Genomic DNA, 13,177 nt, shown 5'->3' with positions numbered 1-13,177 from the left:
TCAAAGAAGCCTTCATCAAATCAAATCATATCTTTAAGCAATGTGTAATTCGTGGACCGCCATTGGTATATTATTCAAAAAATATTTAACCGATAATTAGGGAATGATTGGTAAGAACTGTAGCTTTGTATTTTTTGCAGTAGAATTTAATCTATAGCTGTAAATTTCATTATTGTACCTTTCTAAATCATTAATTTTTTGCTCTGAAAATAAAGTTCTCTATATTCATATTTAATTCTTTAGAATTTTTTTTGCTGTAGGTTTTTAAAAAAAAAAGAAAGCTCGATTGGTTAATATACATGACTATAAACTAAATTTTGGATTTCTAAAGTATCTACAGCCACAACCAATCATTATAAGAGCTTTTTGCTTACATAGATGTTCAAAATATTTATACTGTTTTAAAATCGATGAGCAAAATGTTTTAGTTATACTAATTTACCATATAAATGGATGTCTAAGCATTGTCTAAACCAAAATTTAGAACACTGCTCAATGTTGTGAGCTCTATCCTTATCTGACAACAACAAAAAACTTGATCGGCTTATTTAATACTTCGTTTAGTTTTTTAAAAAGTGTCAGATATATTTCACGAAGATTAAAAAACTATATATAATAGACTGATTTATCATTATTTAATATATATGATTAATTAAATTAAAATGATTTAAATAAAAAATTGTGTGTTATTCAAAAGGGTAAAAATAGATTTTGCAATGGATCACCATTTATCAATTAGTCTACTTTTTTTTTTGGTCAAATCAATTATTCTATTTCAAACATGCTTAATTTTGAACTTCTTTTTATCAAATCAATTACTCTATTTCAAACATGCTTAATTTTGAAGTTATCTTTGTAGAACTAACTGGAAAGGTAAATGTACTTTTTAATGATATAGCCTAGATCAATTGTTTTAAGCTTCTACATAAACCATCATATATACTAAAATCAGAATGCTATACAAGGATGCCAAAAGTATCAAAACCAAATTAATCAGAAGAATGAAACATCTGACTTTCTGCACCAAAGCTCCTAATTAAAGGACCTGAGCCAAGCACAAAGCATGAATTATAAACGCTCATCAAAACCTCAACCAAAGACAATCATTCTTGTAAACTCGATTAAAAGATGGAGATAATCAACAAATGCAGTGAAATTTTATTCTGTCACCACCTGTGAGATTACAACAAGTATGAAAGAAAATAAATAAAAACAAACTGATCACATGTCTTCAGGGAATATTCTCCACATTGCAGCACGTAAACACCTGAAAGAACACAAAGCCTTATCATCCCAGCCTTCCTCGAGGATGAGTGTGTAGCATACAGAGAACGTGCAACGTTCCTCGCATATAGCGCAAATCTGTCGGGTAGGACTGTTGGTGGAATCAGTTCGCACCAGATAACCATTCCAATCGAAGGTAGAACCAGACTTCATATAAATGGAGGAATTAAATATGCATTCACGGTGGACTGTGATGCAACATTGGTTGCACATGTAAAACCATTTCTTCGAGTCTACTTCCATCTCGCATATTTCACACCAGTATTTGCCAACATCATCAACGCCTTCCCCGTAGCAAAGGGAGAGAGGATGCTTACGATCGTGTTTGTAGTGTAACTCTGTAGGAATGGTAGCACACCGGAAACACATGGTAAACGCGCATTTACTACAACGTAGAATAGCTCTCGCACATCCTTTCCCACAAATATAGCATCTTGGCCCACCTTCAAGGCCGTAGGATACCGAGATGAAGAGGGGATGTTCATGACTTTTGTGGGTGAATGTACACTCGGGGATTAAAATGCATCGAAGATCTATATGACATGTTCGAAGCTTGCATTCTCCTTCAATGCACTTGTACCTGAAACCACTGGACGTTCGAAAACATGTTGAACAATTCATGTAGTCATAGTCGTCTAGAGGAGCATGGTCAAGGGCAAGGCAGTGTTTATGTAACGGATGATCCAGTTTTCGTGGAAGACCAGCACATACCTCGTGGAGAGAGTAATCACATTGCGTACAACCGTAGAAACAACGAGGATCGATAGGAAGGATGCATGCCTCACATTGCTTCTTGGCGTCTCTTACACCGTCGTAGTTTTCGAGCTTTAGATGATGATCATGGCTGAAGTATTTGATCAGATCACCACCTACTTTCTTGAACGATGCAACATCATCTTCAGCTTCTTCTTGGCTTTCTGGTTCCCACTCTAGCTCTCTTCCATCCCATACTTCATCATGCGTTGCACATTTGGAATGAACTACATAAAAGCAGTCTTCATGGTCGCATGAATATTGTCCGAATCTGACATCAACTGCCCTGTAACAAACTCCACACGACAAAACTGAGGGTGGAAGAAAAGGGGTAAAAGAAAGACGATGTGAATGGCGTGTGAGCTTGATGACGCGTGGTAAGCTCATACAACTCTCATGGACCATGTAGTTACATTGGAAACAAGTATAACTTGCTTCAGATGCTCTAACCAATCCACAAGCATCACATGGAACTAAGAGTGGTCGAGGGAGGAAGAGAAGTGGATGGTGATGGCTTTTTGGGTTTGCTATGGTAAGAGGTGGAGTATTTTTAGAGCAAGGTACGCACAAGCAAAAGCTGCAAATATAACAGCTATAGACCCATGTGTCAGGTTTGTTCCCACACCAACTACATGCATCAAAGATGAAAGGGGATTGAGTTTGGATAGTGTTGTTGATTTCAGATTCAGTGTTTAGACGAATGTAGGTGAGAGGATGTTGGAGATGATATGGGTGTGTTATTTTGTTGGAATGAAAGGGACAATCCTTTTTAAAACGCACATCACAGGTGGTGCAGTAGTAATACACGCCGGATTGGTTCCCGCAAGAATAGCAGGTAATGGCTTTACCGGTTCGGAAAGAGAGGGTGTGAGGGTGATCTGGATGAGATCTAGGGCATATGACCTTGCACAAAACCTCTATTTCTTCATCATCATCATCATCATCATCATTATCTTCTTCTTCTTTCTCTTCATCATCATCATCATCATCATTATCTTCTTCTTCTTCTTCTTCTTCTTCTTCTTCTTCTTCTTCTTCTTCTTCTTCTTCTTCTTCATCATCATCTTCTTCTTCTTCTAGTTCTTGTTCATCATTAATATCATCATCTTCTTCTAGTTCCTCTTCTTTTTCTTCTAGCTCTACCATTCTTTACAGGTTATGATGATAACTCTTGTGTGCAAGTGTGTATGAATATTTATGCTGTTACATTACATACTACTCCCATTTTATAAACGGATTTGGTAATGATAGCTGTGGAGTTGAAATAAATGCAAACATATGTTAAAATAACGAACAAGTTGTTCCATATTTCCATGATAAACAACGACTACCAACTTGCAATTTCTTTCATTAATTAAGAATGACACAAATCATATATAGTTACTATATTAGCGTCGTTGCAACTTGTAATCAAATAAGCATCTCGGCCATTCGTCTCTATTAAATACTACGGTACAAGTCATTTTCTTTAGTGCTTTGGTTATAGTATTCGATTTGCTATGGCTAAATACTAATTACTACCTCTCCTATCTGAGTTGACCAAATGCAAACAAAGTTAAACTTAATATTATTAACAAGCTGGCCCGTATTTTCTGCAAAATCGTTTACCAAGTCATGTCTCCAGGCTGGCACGAAAAACTATAGTATCCCTTCCGTTTTATTTAACGACTTGAATTTCTGATATGACTGGGTCACCTTTGTTTAAGTTTAATTACATGACAGTATAGTTTATAGTCTTATAATAAGACCAAAGGAGTTAAGAAACAGGTGCAGTAAGGCTTTGAACGGGTATCTAATACCCAATTCGAGTATGACACGGTTCTTTCGGATAATTCAGATATGTTTTTTAGTACTGAATCCATTCAGGCAATTCAGACATGATCTTTTAGGACTGCAACAAAACTTTGAGAGAAAAGACTGTTAATGGATAGGCTAGTCTTCTTATATAATATTTTCTCTGTTTTAGTTTAGTTGTCGTTATAAAATAGAATTTTTGTTCAAAATAAATGTTGTTTTATAATTTCAATGCAAACTTTAATTAACTTTATATTTCAATTTATTTTTTTATTGGTTAAAATGTGATTAGATGTATTAGTAATGAAAAGAGTATTATTTAATTTGCATGTTCAAATCTAAAACACAATTAAAATGAAACCGATGGAATATTACTTAGGGGGTGTTAGTGGGACTTAGATTTCTATAGAGTTTGTTGATTTTAAAAATTAAGAAATTTGTTAAATTTAGAAAGAGTTGTAGAGAATTTTGTATATTGTAAAAATCTATGAAAATAAAGTAATGTAATGATTCTAAGAATTCAAAGGAAACATGTAGTATTCTCAAAATCTTGTTTTGTGAGTTAAAATGTTAAAAATTCAACTTCTAATAACACTTACTTTAATAGATTTGTAGAATCACTAAAATCTAAACTTTTTGAATAACAAATGATTTTTTATAGAATTATAGAATCATAAAACCAATAACACTAGATTTTAATGAGAATGTAAGAATCTATAAACCAATAACACTAGACTTGAAAATTCTAAAACTCATTATAAATTCAATTCCCACTAACACCCCCTTAGATCTCTTTCTAACTTGGAATCTTACAATCTCAATTGATAAGCCCCTGCACGTAGGATACAGAGACAGTGTTAGTACAAGTAAAAAGGAAAAGAAACGCAATAAGTGTGTGATGATCATGACTTCAGGTCCTTGGTCAGGAGTACGTAAAACCATATCTGTCTATAACAGATGATATTCTGTGTGCGATTGTTATCACCTTATAATCCGATTCTTTGCGACAGTAATTTTATTAATACCAAGTTACTAACCAGGGGAATCTAGCTTGTTCTTTTTTCCTTCATCAGCTAGAAAAAGAATATCATAAACATCATTTTTTTTCTTTACAAATTTTAGTTCAATTACAAGGCAAGAGCTTCAATTTAAGAAAACGTTTATATATATATAACATATTTTGGGTCTGATTTCCCTCGTTTTCATGGATTTCTTTAAAAAATTCTAGCAGCTCCTTCTGAATCTGGAGTCCGAAGTCGCTGTGTACTCTGCCACAAGCTTCGAAAACGAAGATGACTTGTCTTCAAGCAATTTCGCTGGTGAATCATGTTCTTTAATAAGCCCTGCACTTATGATAATAGAGTAAATGTTAATACAAATCTTCATACAAAAACAAATAAGCGTCGTATAAGTGTATTATGATCATATGAAGTTTAGGACCTTGGTCTAGGAGAAGAACCATGTCGCTGTCTATAACTGATGATATTCTGTGAGCGATTGTTATCACTGTACAATCCGAAAAGTGTTGCCTCAGCGTTTCCTGGATCAGATTATCAGTCGCAGTATCTACGGAAGCAGTGGCTTCATCAAGAACCAATACTTTGCTTCTCTTGAGCAAGACTCTTCCCAGGCAGACCAGTTGTCTCTGGCCAACACTCCAGTTCTGCCCATTCTCGCTAACTGATATATATAAGAAGAGATTCTTTTCATTAGATGATGCATTTAAGAGATTCAATAGTTTTATTAATACTAACCAGGGGAATCTAGCTTTAGGTCTTTCTTCCTTACTTCATCCCCAAGCTGACACTTGTCAAGTGCCTAAAAGAAGAAACCAAAAAAAATATCAGAAGCTTCCTTTTGCTATCAGCGAGAACACCAAAAGGAAAGAAGAGTCTCTACTCACCTCCCATATTTGTTCATCACTGTGTTCCTCAAGAGGGTCCAAGTTACTACGAACCGTGCCTTCAAACATGGTTGGATCCTGAGGTATGATACTTAGTCTCGAACGCAAATCATGCAACCCAATGGTCAAAATGTTCACTCCATCGATTCTGATCTCTCCTGCCGTTGGTTCCACAATCCTGAAAAGCGTTTGAATCAGAGTGGACTTCCCACATCCCGTTCTTCCAACGATCCCCGTTTTCAAACCTCCAGGAAACGTGCACGTTAATCCATGCAACACCATAGGCAAATGCGCCCCATATCTCACCTGTAGATTACAAATAGTAATCTCTCCACAAGAAGGCCATGATTTTTCAGGCCGAGTTGATTCAATCACAAGAGGCGGTTCACTAGGGATGTCTATGTACTGAAGCATTCTCTCCACAGATATCATTTTGTTCTCAAGGTCGCAAAGCGTCCATATCAGCGTGGCTTGCAGACTATTCAGATTGAGTGCATACGTAACGGCTAATCCTGCAAAGCCTTTTAACAACCAGAACACAAAAAAAGACAGAGGAAGATTTAGTTGTGAATGGATACAAAGTAGGCATGGGTATATTTATTCGCAAACAAAGAGCAGAACAAAAAAATGAGGCTCGGTTCGGGTTTGGATCCTATCAGTTATCCAAACGGATCCTATCTCTAGAACCAAAAACCAAAACCGAACCGGAACTGAGAACCAAATGGCTACCCAATCATAATATACTTTTATCCAAAATACTTAAAATCATCCGAATTATCCAAGTTTTATCCAAAAATCCAAAAAAATGGGATAATCAATCCGAATTAATTCGAATTTTCTGACTTTTTCATCCGAATTAACCGAAAAAACAAAACCGACTGGAATCGAATGAGCTCAGAAGCTACTTCAGATATTAGTCGGTTCTCAACTTTGTTATCGAAACCAAAAATAGAAATAAGCGATCCGAAATCGAACTGAATTTTCTAAATACCCACCAATCCTAAACCTCTAGAAACAAAGAACCGAAAGAATCAAACCGGAACCGAACCGAATGCCTAGAGCTAATACAAAGAGAAAAAAAACTGATAAGAGGGAGGTAACTTTACTTGGATTGATGACTCCTTCAGGGATAGAAACTAAGATAACAAGCGAAAGCGCAAACGCAGCTGTAGATAAGAGATCAAGGCGGAAGCAGAGCCACTCCATTGCGGAAATGGCGTGGAACCTTAGCCGAGAGTAACAATCGTTGAGTCTCATGATGTCGCTGCGAAATCTCGGTTCCTGATCAAAGCTCCTGATGGTTGTTATCCCTGAAAGTGTCTCTGAAAAATGCTGTACCAAAGGCGACCTGCTTATTCCAGATAGTCTCGCCAGTTCCCGAGCCGCAGATATGTAATATTGCTGCATACATATATGTTTAATTATTATCAAAGATCAACATGATGAAGCTAAGGTTTGATCTGAGTTTGTGAGTGTTAGGAAGAAGCATACCCGATACCAGGTGCAAGCAGCGATGACGGGGATGAAGACAATAAGGACCTGCCAAGCAACCTGTCCCATCACTCCAATAATCCCCAAAATGTTTATAGCGGTAACAAGAAGATTCGAAAATTGACTTGGTAGTCTTAAATCCACGGCGCTTTGGTCTGTAGAAGCCTAAAGAGTAAAACCACAGTGATCAGTTTTCAGTATTGACACATTAAACATTACACATAGATAGTCCTTACTCTATTCAATATTCTTCCAATTGGGGTTGCATCAAAGAAGGACATGGAGGCACGAAAAACGCGGAGATGCATCTGGTTGAAGAGTTCAGTAGCTATCTTGAAACCAGTCATCGCAGCCAGCATTGCTCTGACAAGAATGCACACGGAGCTCGCAGTGGCTAGAACTACATAGACTATAATCAATGTAGAGCCGCTCACCGGAGGTTTCACATCCTTAGAGACAGGAGTCACCCAAGCCATCCAATAGTTGCTACCGATGTTTAGAATCTGAAAGAGAGACTGTACGACCAATATAACAGGTACAAGTGCTCCTCCATAAGCCAGTGACATGTACTTTTGGTATACAGCGAACCCAACTTTGCCTTTCTCCCTCTCTTCTTCTTGAACTAATTGTCCTTTCGGGGTAGCCCCCAAATCTTCCTCTTGTTTGTTGTCTTCATCGTCGGACACTTTTTTTTCTTTGCCTGTAGCTGATTGTGCTGTCTCATATCCTTTTTCAAACAAATTAACTGCTGCTAAGGCATCTGTGTGAGCTCCTACAAGTTCCATAAAATCAGTTCCTGAGTCAAGAATTTCTTTGTACTTTCCTGCTTGCGTGATCGTCCCATCTTTCATTACCTACCAAAATGATTTATATACAATATCGTAAATATGTCATTTAATAATGTAAAGATGGTAAAAGCGAACAAGTCCCAAACCAGTATAAGATCAGCTTCAGGCAGGAATTCAAGTTGGTGAGTAACGTATATGACTGTCTTGTTTCTCAGAAGCCCCAGCAAGACTTCCTGTTACAGAGAAAGATATGCATGAGAGATGTGTAGTACAACATGGTAAGAGGTTATGATCATGGTTCTAAAGATCGGTTTAAACTATAAAATTATTTTCTTAAAATCTGATTTATGCAATTCAAATCGGTTTAAATTATTCTAAATCGGATTAAATCTATCTTAATTAGTCTCAGTTTGTTAAATTAAACAATAATTTTAGTACAAACCTACAAATTTGTACAAATCAATCATTTGTTAAAGCCTAGGCCCGGCATGTACCCTGAATACTCCGACTAGTTGCTAGTTATGTACGAAGTGCCTATTTACCACCTAAGTATTTGTTGAACATTGGTTATGATCAAGTCAAGATAACCAGAAAGACAAGGAAACATTATTACCCTGAAGAGATGTGAACCAGTATGAGCATCTACTGCACTAAAAGGGTCATCAAACAGATAGATATCTGCATTCTGGTACAAAGCACGTGCAATCTGTATCCGCTGCTTCTGTCCACCACTTAGATTAATACCTCTTTCCCCAATCACCGTCTGATCACGGAACGGAAGCACCTCCAAGTCTTTATTCAAAGAACACGCTTCAAGCACCCTCTCGTACCATTCTCTCTGCATCGGCTTACCAAACAGAATGTTCTCTTCCACCTTCCCACTCTGGATCCAAGGCGACTGCGCAATGTACGCCTTACTCCCACAAACCTTAAGATCTCCAGATATTTTGGGAACTTCACCGAGTATGGACGAGAGCAAACTCGATTTCCCTGAGCCAACGGTGCCGCATATAGCAACGTTCATCCCACGAGGGATCTTGAAGCTTATGTCTCTCAGCGTTGGGATGGGAGAAGACTCATCCCAAGAGAAAGCACCGTTGCTGACTTCCACATCTATCTTTGAACTTCCACTAGAGAGTCTCTCCACAACGTCTTGCTGCAAATCATCAAGACATAGAAAAGTAGCAATCCTGTCGAGGGACACCTTTGTCTGAACAATCATCGATATCGTGTCGGGGAGTTTGTAGATCGGAGTCTGCAGAATGCGGAAAGTTGCGAGAGCCGCTAGTATCTTTCCTGATTCAAGAGGGATCTTGAGAAGCATACAAGCGCCAAAAGCTGTTGCTGATACAAACGAAGGTGCAGCCCAGAGGACAGAGCTGATACCCGCCGAGTTATACACGAACTTCTTAAGCCAGGTTGCTTCAACGCGTCTAAGGCCAAGAATCTTGGAAAGAAACTTCATCTCCCATCCCTGGAGTTTAAGTATCCTCATGTTCAGCAACACCTCTGATGTTTTCTTCATCCTCTCGTCTTTAGACTCCATTAAGTTTCCTTGAAACTTCTCTTCCAGCTTGGCTAAAGGAATGTTCCCAAGCATTACTAAAAACGTTGCGGCGAAAGCTACAACTGATCCTAGCCCAAGGCTTCTGTACAAGATCAGTAAAGCTAAGTTGATTTGCAAGACGAGTATCCATGGATCATGCATGTACCAACTAAAAGCACTGATCCTCTCAGCATCAACCGTCATGAGGTTTATGATCTCGCCGCTGGTGTGTCCTTGGTTCGAGTGGCAAGGAAGTGTCAAGCCCTTTTCGTAGATCATCGAAACAAGGACCGATCTCATTCCAATCCCGCCCTTTTGCAGCCTGAAGTACCAGTTCCTCCGCGCTTGGCACTCCACAAGCTTGGCAACAAAGAAGGTCGTCACTAAAACAAACCCTTCGTTTGAGTACTGTCTGTTACCGTTCAGGTACTGGACGAAAGTGTCCATGAGGTACGGCGCAACGTAGCAAGATAACGTGTAGACGAAAGCAAAGAGAGTCGAGAAGAGAATATCTCGCCGCGCTGAGAAGAAGAGCGCCTTGATAAGCTTGAACGTGGTGATGTTTCTTTCACCATCGTCCCAATCAAGCTTACTCCTGAATATAGAAAACAGTTTCTCAGCTCTGTCACTGCCGTCGACTTGAGGAACATCCTCGCTGTCTATGATTTTCTCATTTCCCAAGGCGATGAGAGACCCCATCCAGGAGAAACTCATGTGGCTTAGAAAGCTAGCGTTAGAGAAAGGTGTAACAACCTCCTCTTCGGCTCCTCCATTCAAGAGGGGCTCTTCGAGTAGGTTGATCCTTTCACCTTCTCCTTGCTTCTTCTGGAAACATGAATAGGAGAGAAACAACCCCACGGTAACTGCCACTGCATGATATATCAAAAGGTGAAGAGACTCCAGTTCTTGCTTCTTGTATAGGACAATGTCTACCCAAAGACTGCAGCAAGAAACCATGAAATAGATAACCCACCAGACTCTAAGCAGAAAAGGAAACTTTTGACCATTTCTATACAGGTAGAAAGAGATGACACCCCAAGAAAGAGCTGCAAACAGAAGATCTAAGAGATTCATCAGTTTGTTGCGATCCCAACCATTTGCATGCAGATGGAAGCAACTTGACAGCAACAACACAGAACTCAAGGCAGAGAAAGCGACACAACATACAAGGACCAGTTTATTGTACGTTAAAGACGTTTTCTTAAACCTCTCGGTCATGACACCATCATTACTTTCACAAGCCACGCCTTTTTGGTAAACCCAGGATCCAAACATACCTAACAACAAAAGCAAATTAAAGAAAATGGAGAACATCGAAAAGTAGATGGACTGATAGAGGAGAAAGTCGAGAGAATTGTCCATCGTGTAACTCTGTTTCATGAGAGAACAGAGACGATAAAAATGTTTAAGTCTCTCACACGATGAACAACATACATATAGCCAAACTGCGTCAATAAAAATATTATGACAGAAGACAAATTCATTACAGTCAATAATAAATTATAATTCTTGACGCCGCAAGAGGCAAAGCCCTTTTTTAAATGCTTAAACTCTCCTTCCCAGAAACTCTTGTGTATTTTCCATGAACAAAAGCACACAATCTTCTTAAACTACTCAGAAAATACAAGAAGACCAAGACCTTCCATAGATATATAGTGATCCCTACCTAAAGCAGGACAACATGTCGCTATAGTTGCCTAGCACATACGCTAAAACAAGTGACAACAGAAAATAAATGACACTTACAGAGTAATATCTACGTTCATATTGATTGTAACAAGCATTCCTAGTTCTTGAGTGGTATTGTTGTCATCTCCTAAACAGCTGTAGCAAGCAAAATAAAAACTCAAAGAGGCTGATGATAAATGATAAACTTTCAGTTTATTCCCGACAAACATACATACTAAACATAGTCTCTGCTAATCAGAAACGAACCACATGAAACTCAAACTACACATCGTTTAAGAGTTTCCGAGTTTAGTTTCAAATCCTTAAATCAGACAATACCTTACAAAGACAAATGATCTGATGATTATGGAATAAACAACAAAACACAAAACACTTTAAATAACATAATCCGACCACTCGGATATATGCGAGGTTTGGTCCATAGTCAGACCAGGATCCTTATCATGCTTCTTCGGATTATCTATCCCACCAAGCAACCTCGCCGGATTCCCCACAGCCGTCGTCCTCGGCGGCACATCCTTCAACACCACCGACCCAGCCCCAATCTTCGCCCCTTCACCAATCGTAATATTCCCAAGAATACACGTCCCAGCTCCAATCAACACCCCGTCCCCAATCTTCGGGTGCCTATCCCCACACTGCTTCCCCGTGCCTCCAAGCGTCACGTTATGAAGAATCGAAACATTATCCCCCACCACCGCCGTCTCTCCGATCACAATCGCCGTCGCGTGATCCAGCAAAATCCCCGTCCCGATCTTGGCCCCGGGGTGGAAATCAACCGCGAAGGCTTCGGAGACTCTGTTCTGGATCAGCAGAGCAAGAACCTTTCGGTTTTGGGCCCAAAGCTCGTGGGCTATTCGATGGGCCTGGCAGGCTAAAAAGCCTTTGAAGTGGAGGAAGCAGTGGACGTAGCTGATGCAGGCCGGGTCACGCTCCTTGACGGCTAAGAGGTCTTGCTTAACGGACTCGACGATCTTAGGGTTCTGTTCGAGGACGCCGTTGAAGAGATCGAAGAGCGTGTTGCTCGGGAGGTTTAGGTTGCTGAGCTTGACGGAGAGCGTGTTGGCTAAGGCGGCTTCGAGGGAGCGTTGGGAGACGATCGAGGCGTGGTAGTAGCCGGAGACGATTGGCTCTCTCTCGATGTCGGATTTGGCTTCTTGTCGGATCTTGGCCCATACGTCGTCGTTTGGGAGGTCTTCGATGAGAGGACGGGTGTGGATGGTTTTGGTCTGGGTTGTTGGATGATGATAACCGGAGGGGCGGTAGTAATTGGAGTAACGAAAACCGGATTCGTCGTCGTGGGACCGGTTTGAGTCACGTGAGATCTGTGGTTTACCGGTTCGGCACGTGTCGATGCACGCGGCCATTGGAGGAGGGGATAGTTGGTTGTTTTTGTTGGTTGAAGAGGAGGATTTGGATTTGGAGGAGATGAAGGAAGGGAGGAAAGATGAGGAGGAGGAAGAGTAGAGGAGATGGTTGTGTGGAGAAGATGAACGGAGGATATATAGGGAGGATGTGAAGTGGCGGCGACTTGTGACCGGGAACATTGGAAATTTTCTCGGCCAACAAAAAGAAATGAGTTTTTTTTTTTTTGTTTAATATCTAAACACGAAAACGGGAGGATGTCAGCAATTTATATTTTTGGAGTTTCTCTCTATCTCTCTCCTCTCCACTACAAAAGGAAAGCTAAACCTAATTTAATTGTTAAACCAGTGGTAAATGAAGCTATTTTTACTGTTCCCTGGGACTGGGGACTAGGGTGGCATTCTTACTTTTCTTGTTCCAAATTTCAACTGGTAACAGGATGTTAAAAAAAAATTGAGCAAAACAGGATGCAGATTTGGTAATAAGTTATTTTTCTACAGAGCTTTATATCACCTCAAAGTAATGATAATCTTTTTTTATTAAAAAACACTAGATTTTTGTAAA

General features: G+C 39.5%; 3 protein-coding genes across 3 annotated transcripts; all 3 read right to left on the bottom strand.

Moving 5' to 3' along the window:
* Window positions 1-81: 81 nt before the first annotated feature.
* On the bottom strand, window positions 82-4,598 carry LOC106454107. Its single transcript, XM_048779916.1, has one exon. It carries the CDS (start codon window positions 3,181-3,183, stop codon window positions 1,222-1,224), a length of 1,962 nt encoding a protein of 653 aa, XP_048635873.1. The 5' UTR covers window positions 3,184-4,598; the 3' UTR covers window positions 82-1,221.
* Window positions 4,599-4,900: 302 nt separating this feature from the next.
* LOC106452341 (ABC transporter C family member 7) lies at window positions 4,901-11,165 on the bottom strand. Its single transcript, XM_013894422.3, has 9 exons — window positions 8,627-11,165; window positions 8,160-8,246; window positions 7,462-8,079; window positions 7,226-7,390; window positions 6,841-7,135; window positions 5,735-6,255; window positions 5,586-5,649; window positions 5,272-5,511; window positions 4,901-5,174 (listed from the first exon to the last, which is right to left on the bottom strand). The coding sequence occupies exons 1-9, from the start codon at window positions 10,937-10,939 to the stop codon at window positions 5,056-5,058; spliced, it is 4,422 nt and encodes a 1,473-aa protein (XP_013749876.2). The 5' UTR covers window positions 10,940-11,165; the 3' UTR covers window positions 4,901-5,055.
* A 256-nt stretch (window positions 11,166-11,421) lies between these two features.
* On the bottom strand, window positions 11,422-12,911 carry LOC106452342 (serine acetyltransferase 3, mitochondrial-like). The gene has a single exon (XM_013894423.3). The coding sequence runs from the start codon at window positions 12,793-12,795 to the stop codon at window positions 11,623-11,625; it is 1,173 nt and encodes a 390-aa protein (XP_013749877.2). The 5' UTR covers window positions 12,796-12,911; the 3' UTR covers window positions 11,422-11,622.
* Window positions 12,912-13,177: the final 266 nt, after the last annotated feature.

The sequence above is a fragment of the Brassica napus genome, chromosome A5 (assembly GCF_020379485.1).
Source record: "Brassica napus cultivar Da-Ae chromosome A5, Da-Ae, whole genome shotgun sequence".
Classification (NCBI taxonomy): Eukaryota; Viridiplantae; Streptophyta; class Magnoliopsida; order Brassicales; family Brassicaceae; genus Brassica; species Brassica napus.
The sequence above is the reverse complement of the archived record's forward strand: the minus strand, read 5'-3'. Positions and strand labels throughout refer to the sequence as shown.

What these genes read in the sequence shown, in the direction of transcription:
- LOC106452341 (XM_013894422.3), bottom strand. Translation starts at nt 10,939, where the DNA reads ATGAAACAGAGTTACACGATGGACAATTCTCTCGACTTTCTCCTCTAT. An exon ending in TTGGAAGAATATTGAATAGA is followed by an intron (nt 7,391 to 7,461) that starts GTAAGGACTATC and finishes TTTACTCTTTAG; the next exon opens with GCTTCTACAGACCAAAGCGC. An exon ending in TGAAGGAGTCATCAATCCAA is followed by an intron (nt 6,256 to 6,840) that starts GTAAAGTTACCT and finishes GGTTGTTAAAAG; the next exon opens with GCTTTGCAGGATTAGCCGTT.
- LOC106452342 (XM_013894423.3), bottom strand. Translation starts at nt 12,795, where the DNA reads ATGTTCCCGGTCACAAGTCGCCGCCACTTCACATCCTCCCTATATATC.
- LOC106454107 (XM_048779916.1), bottom strand. Translation starts at nt 3,183, where the DNA reads ATGGTAGAGCTAGAAGAAAAAGAAGAGGAACTAGAAGAAGATGATGAT.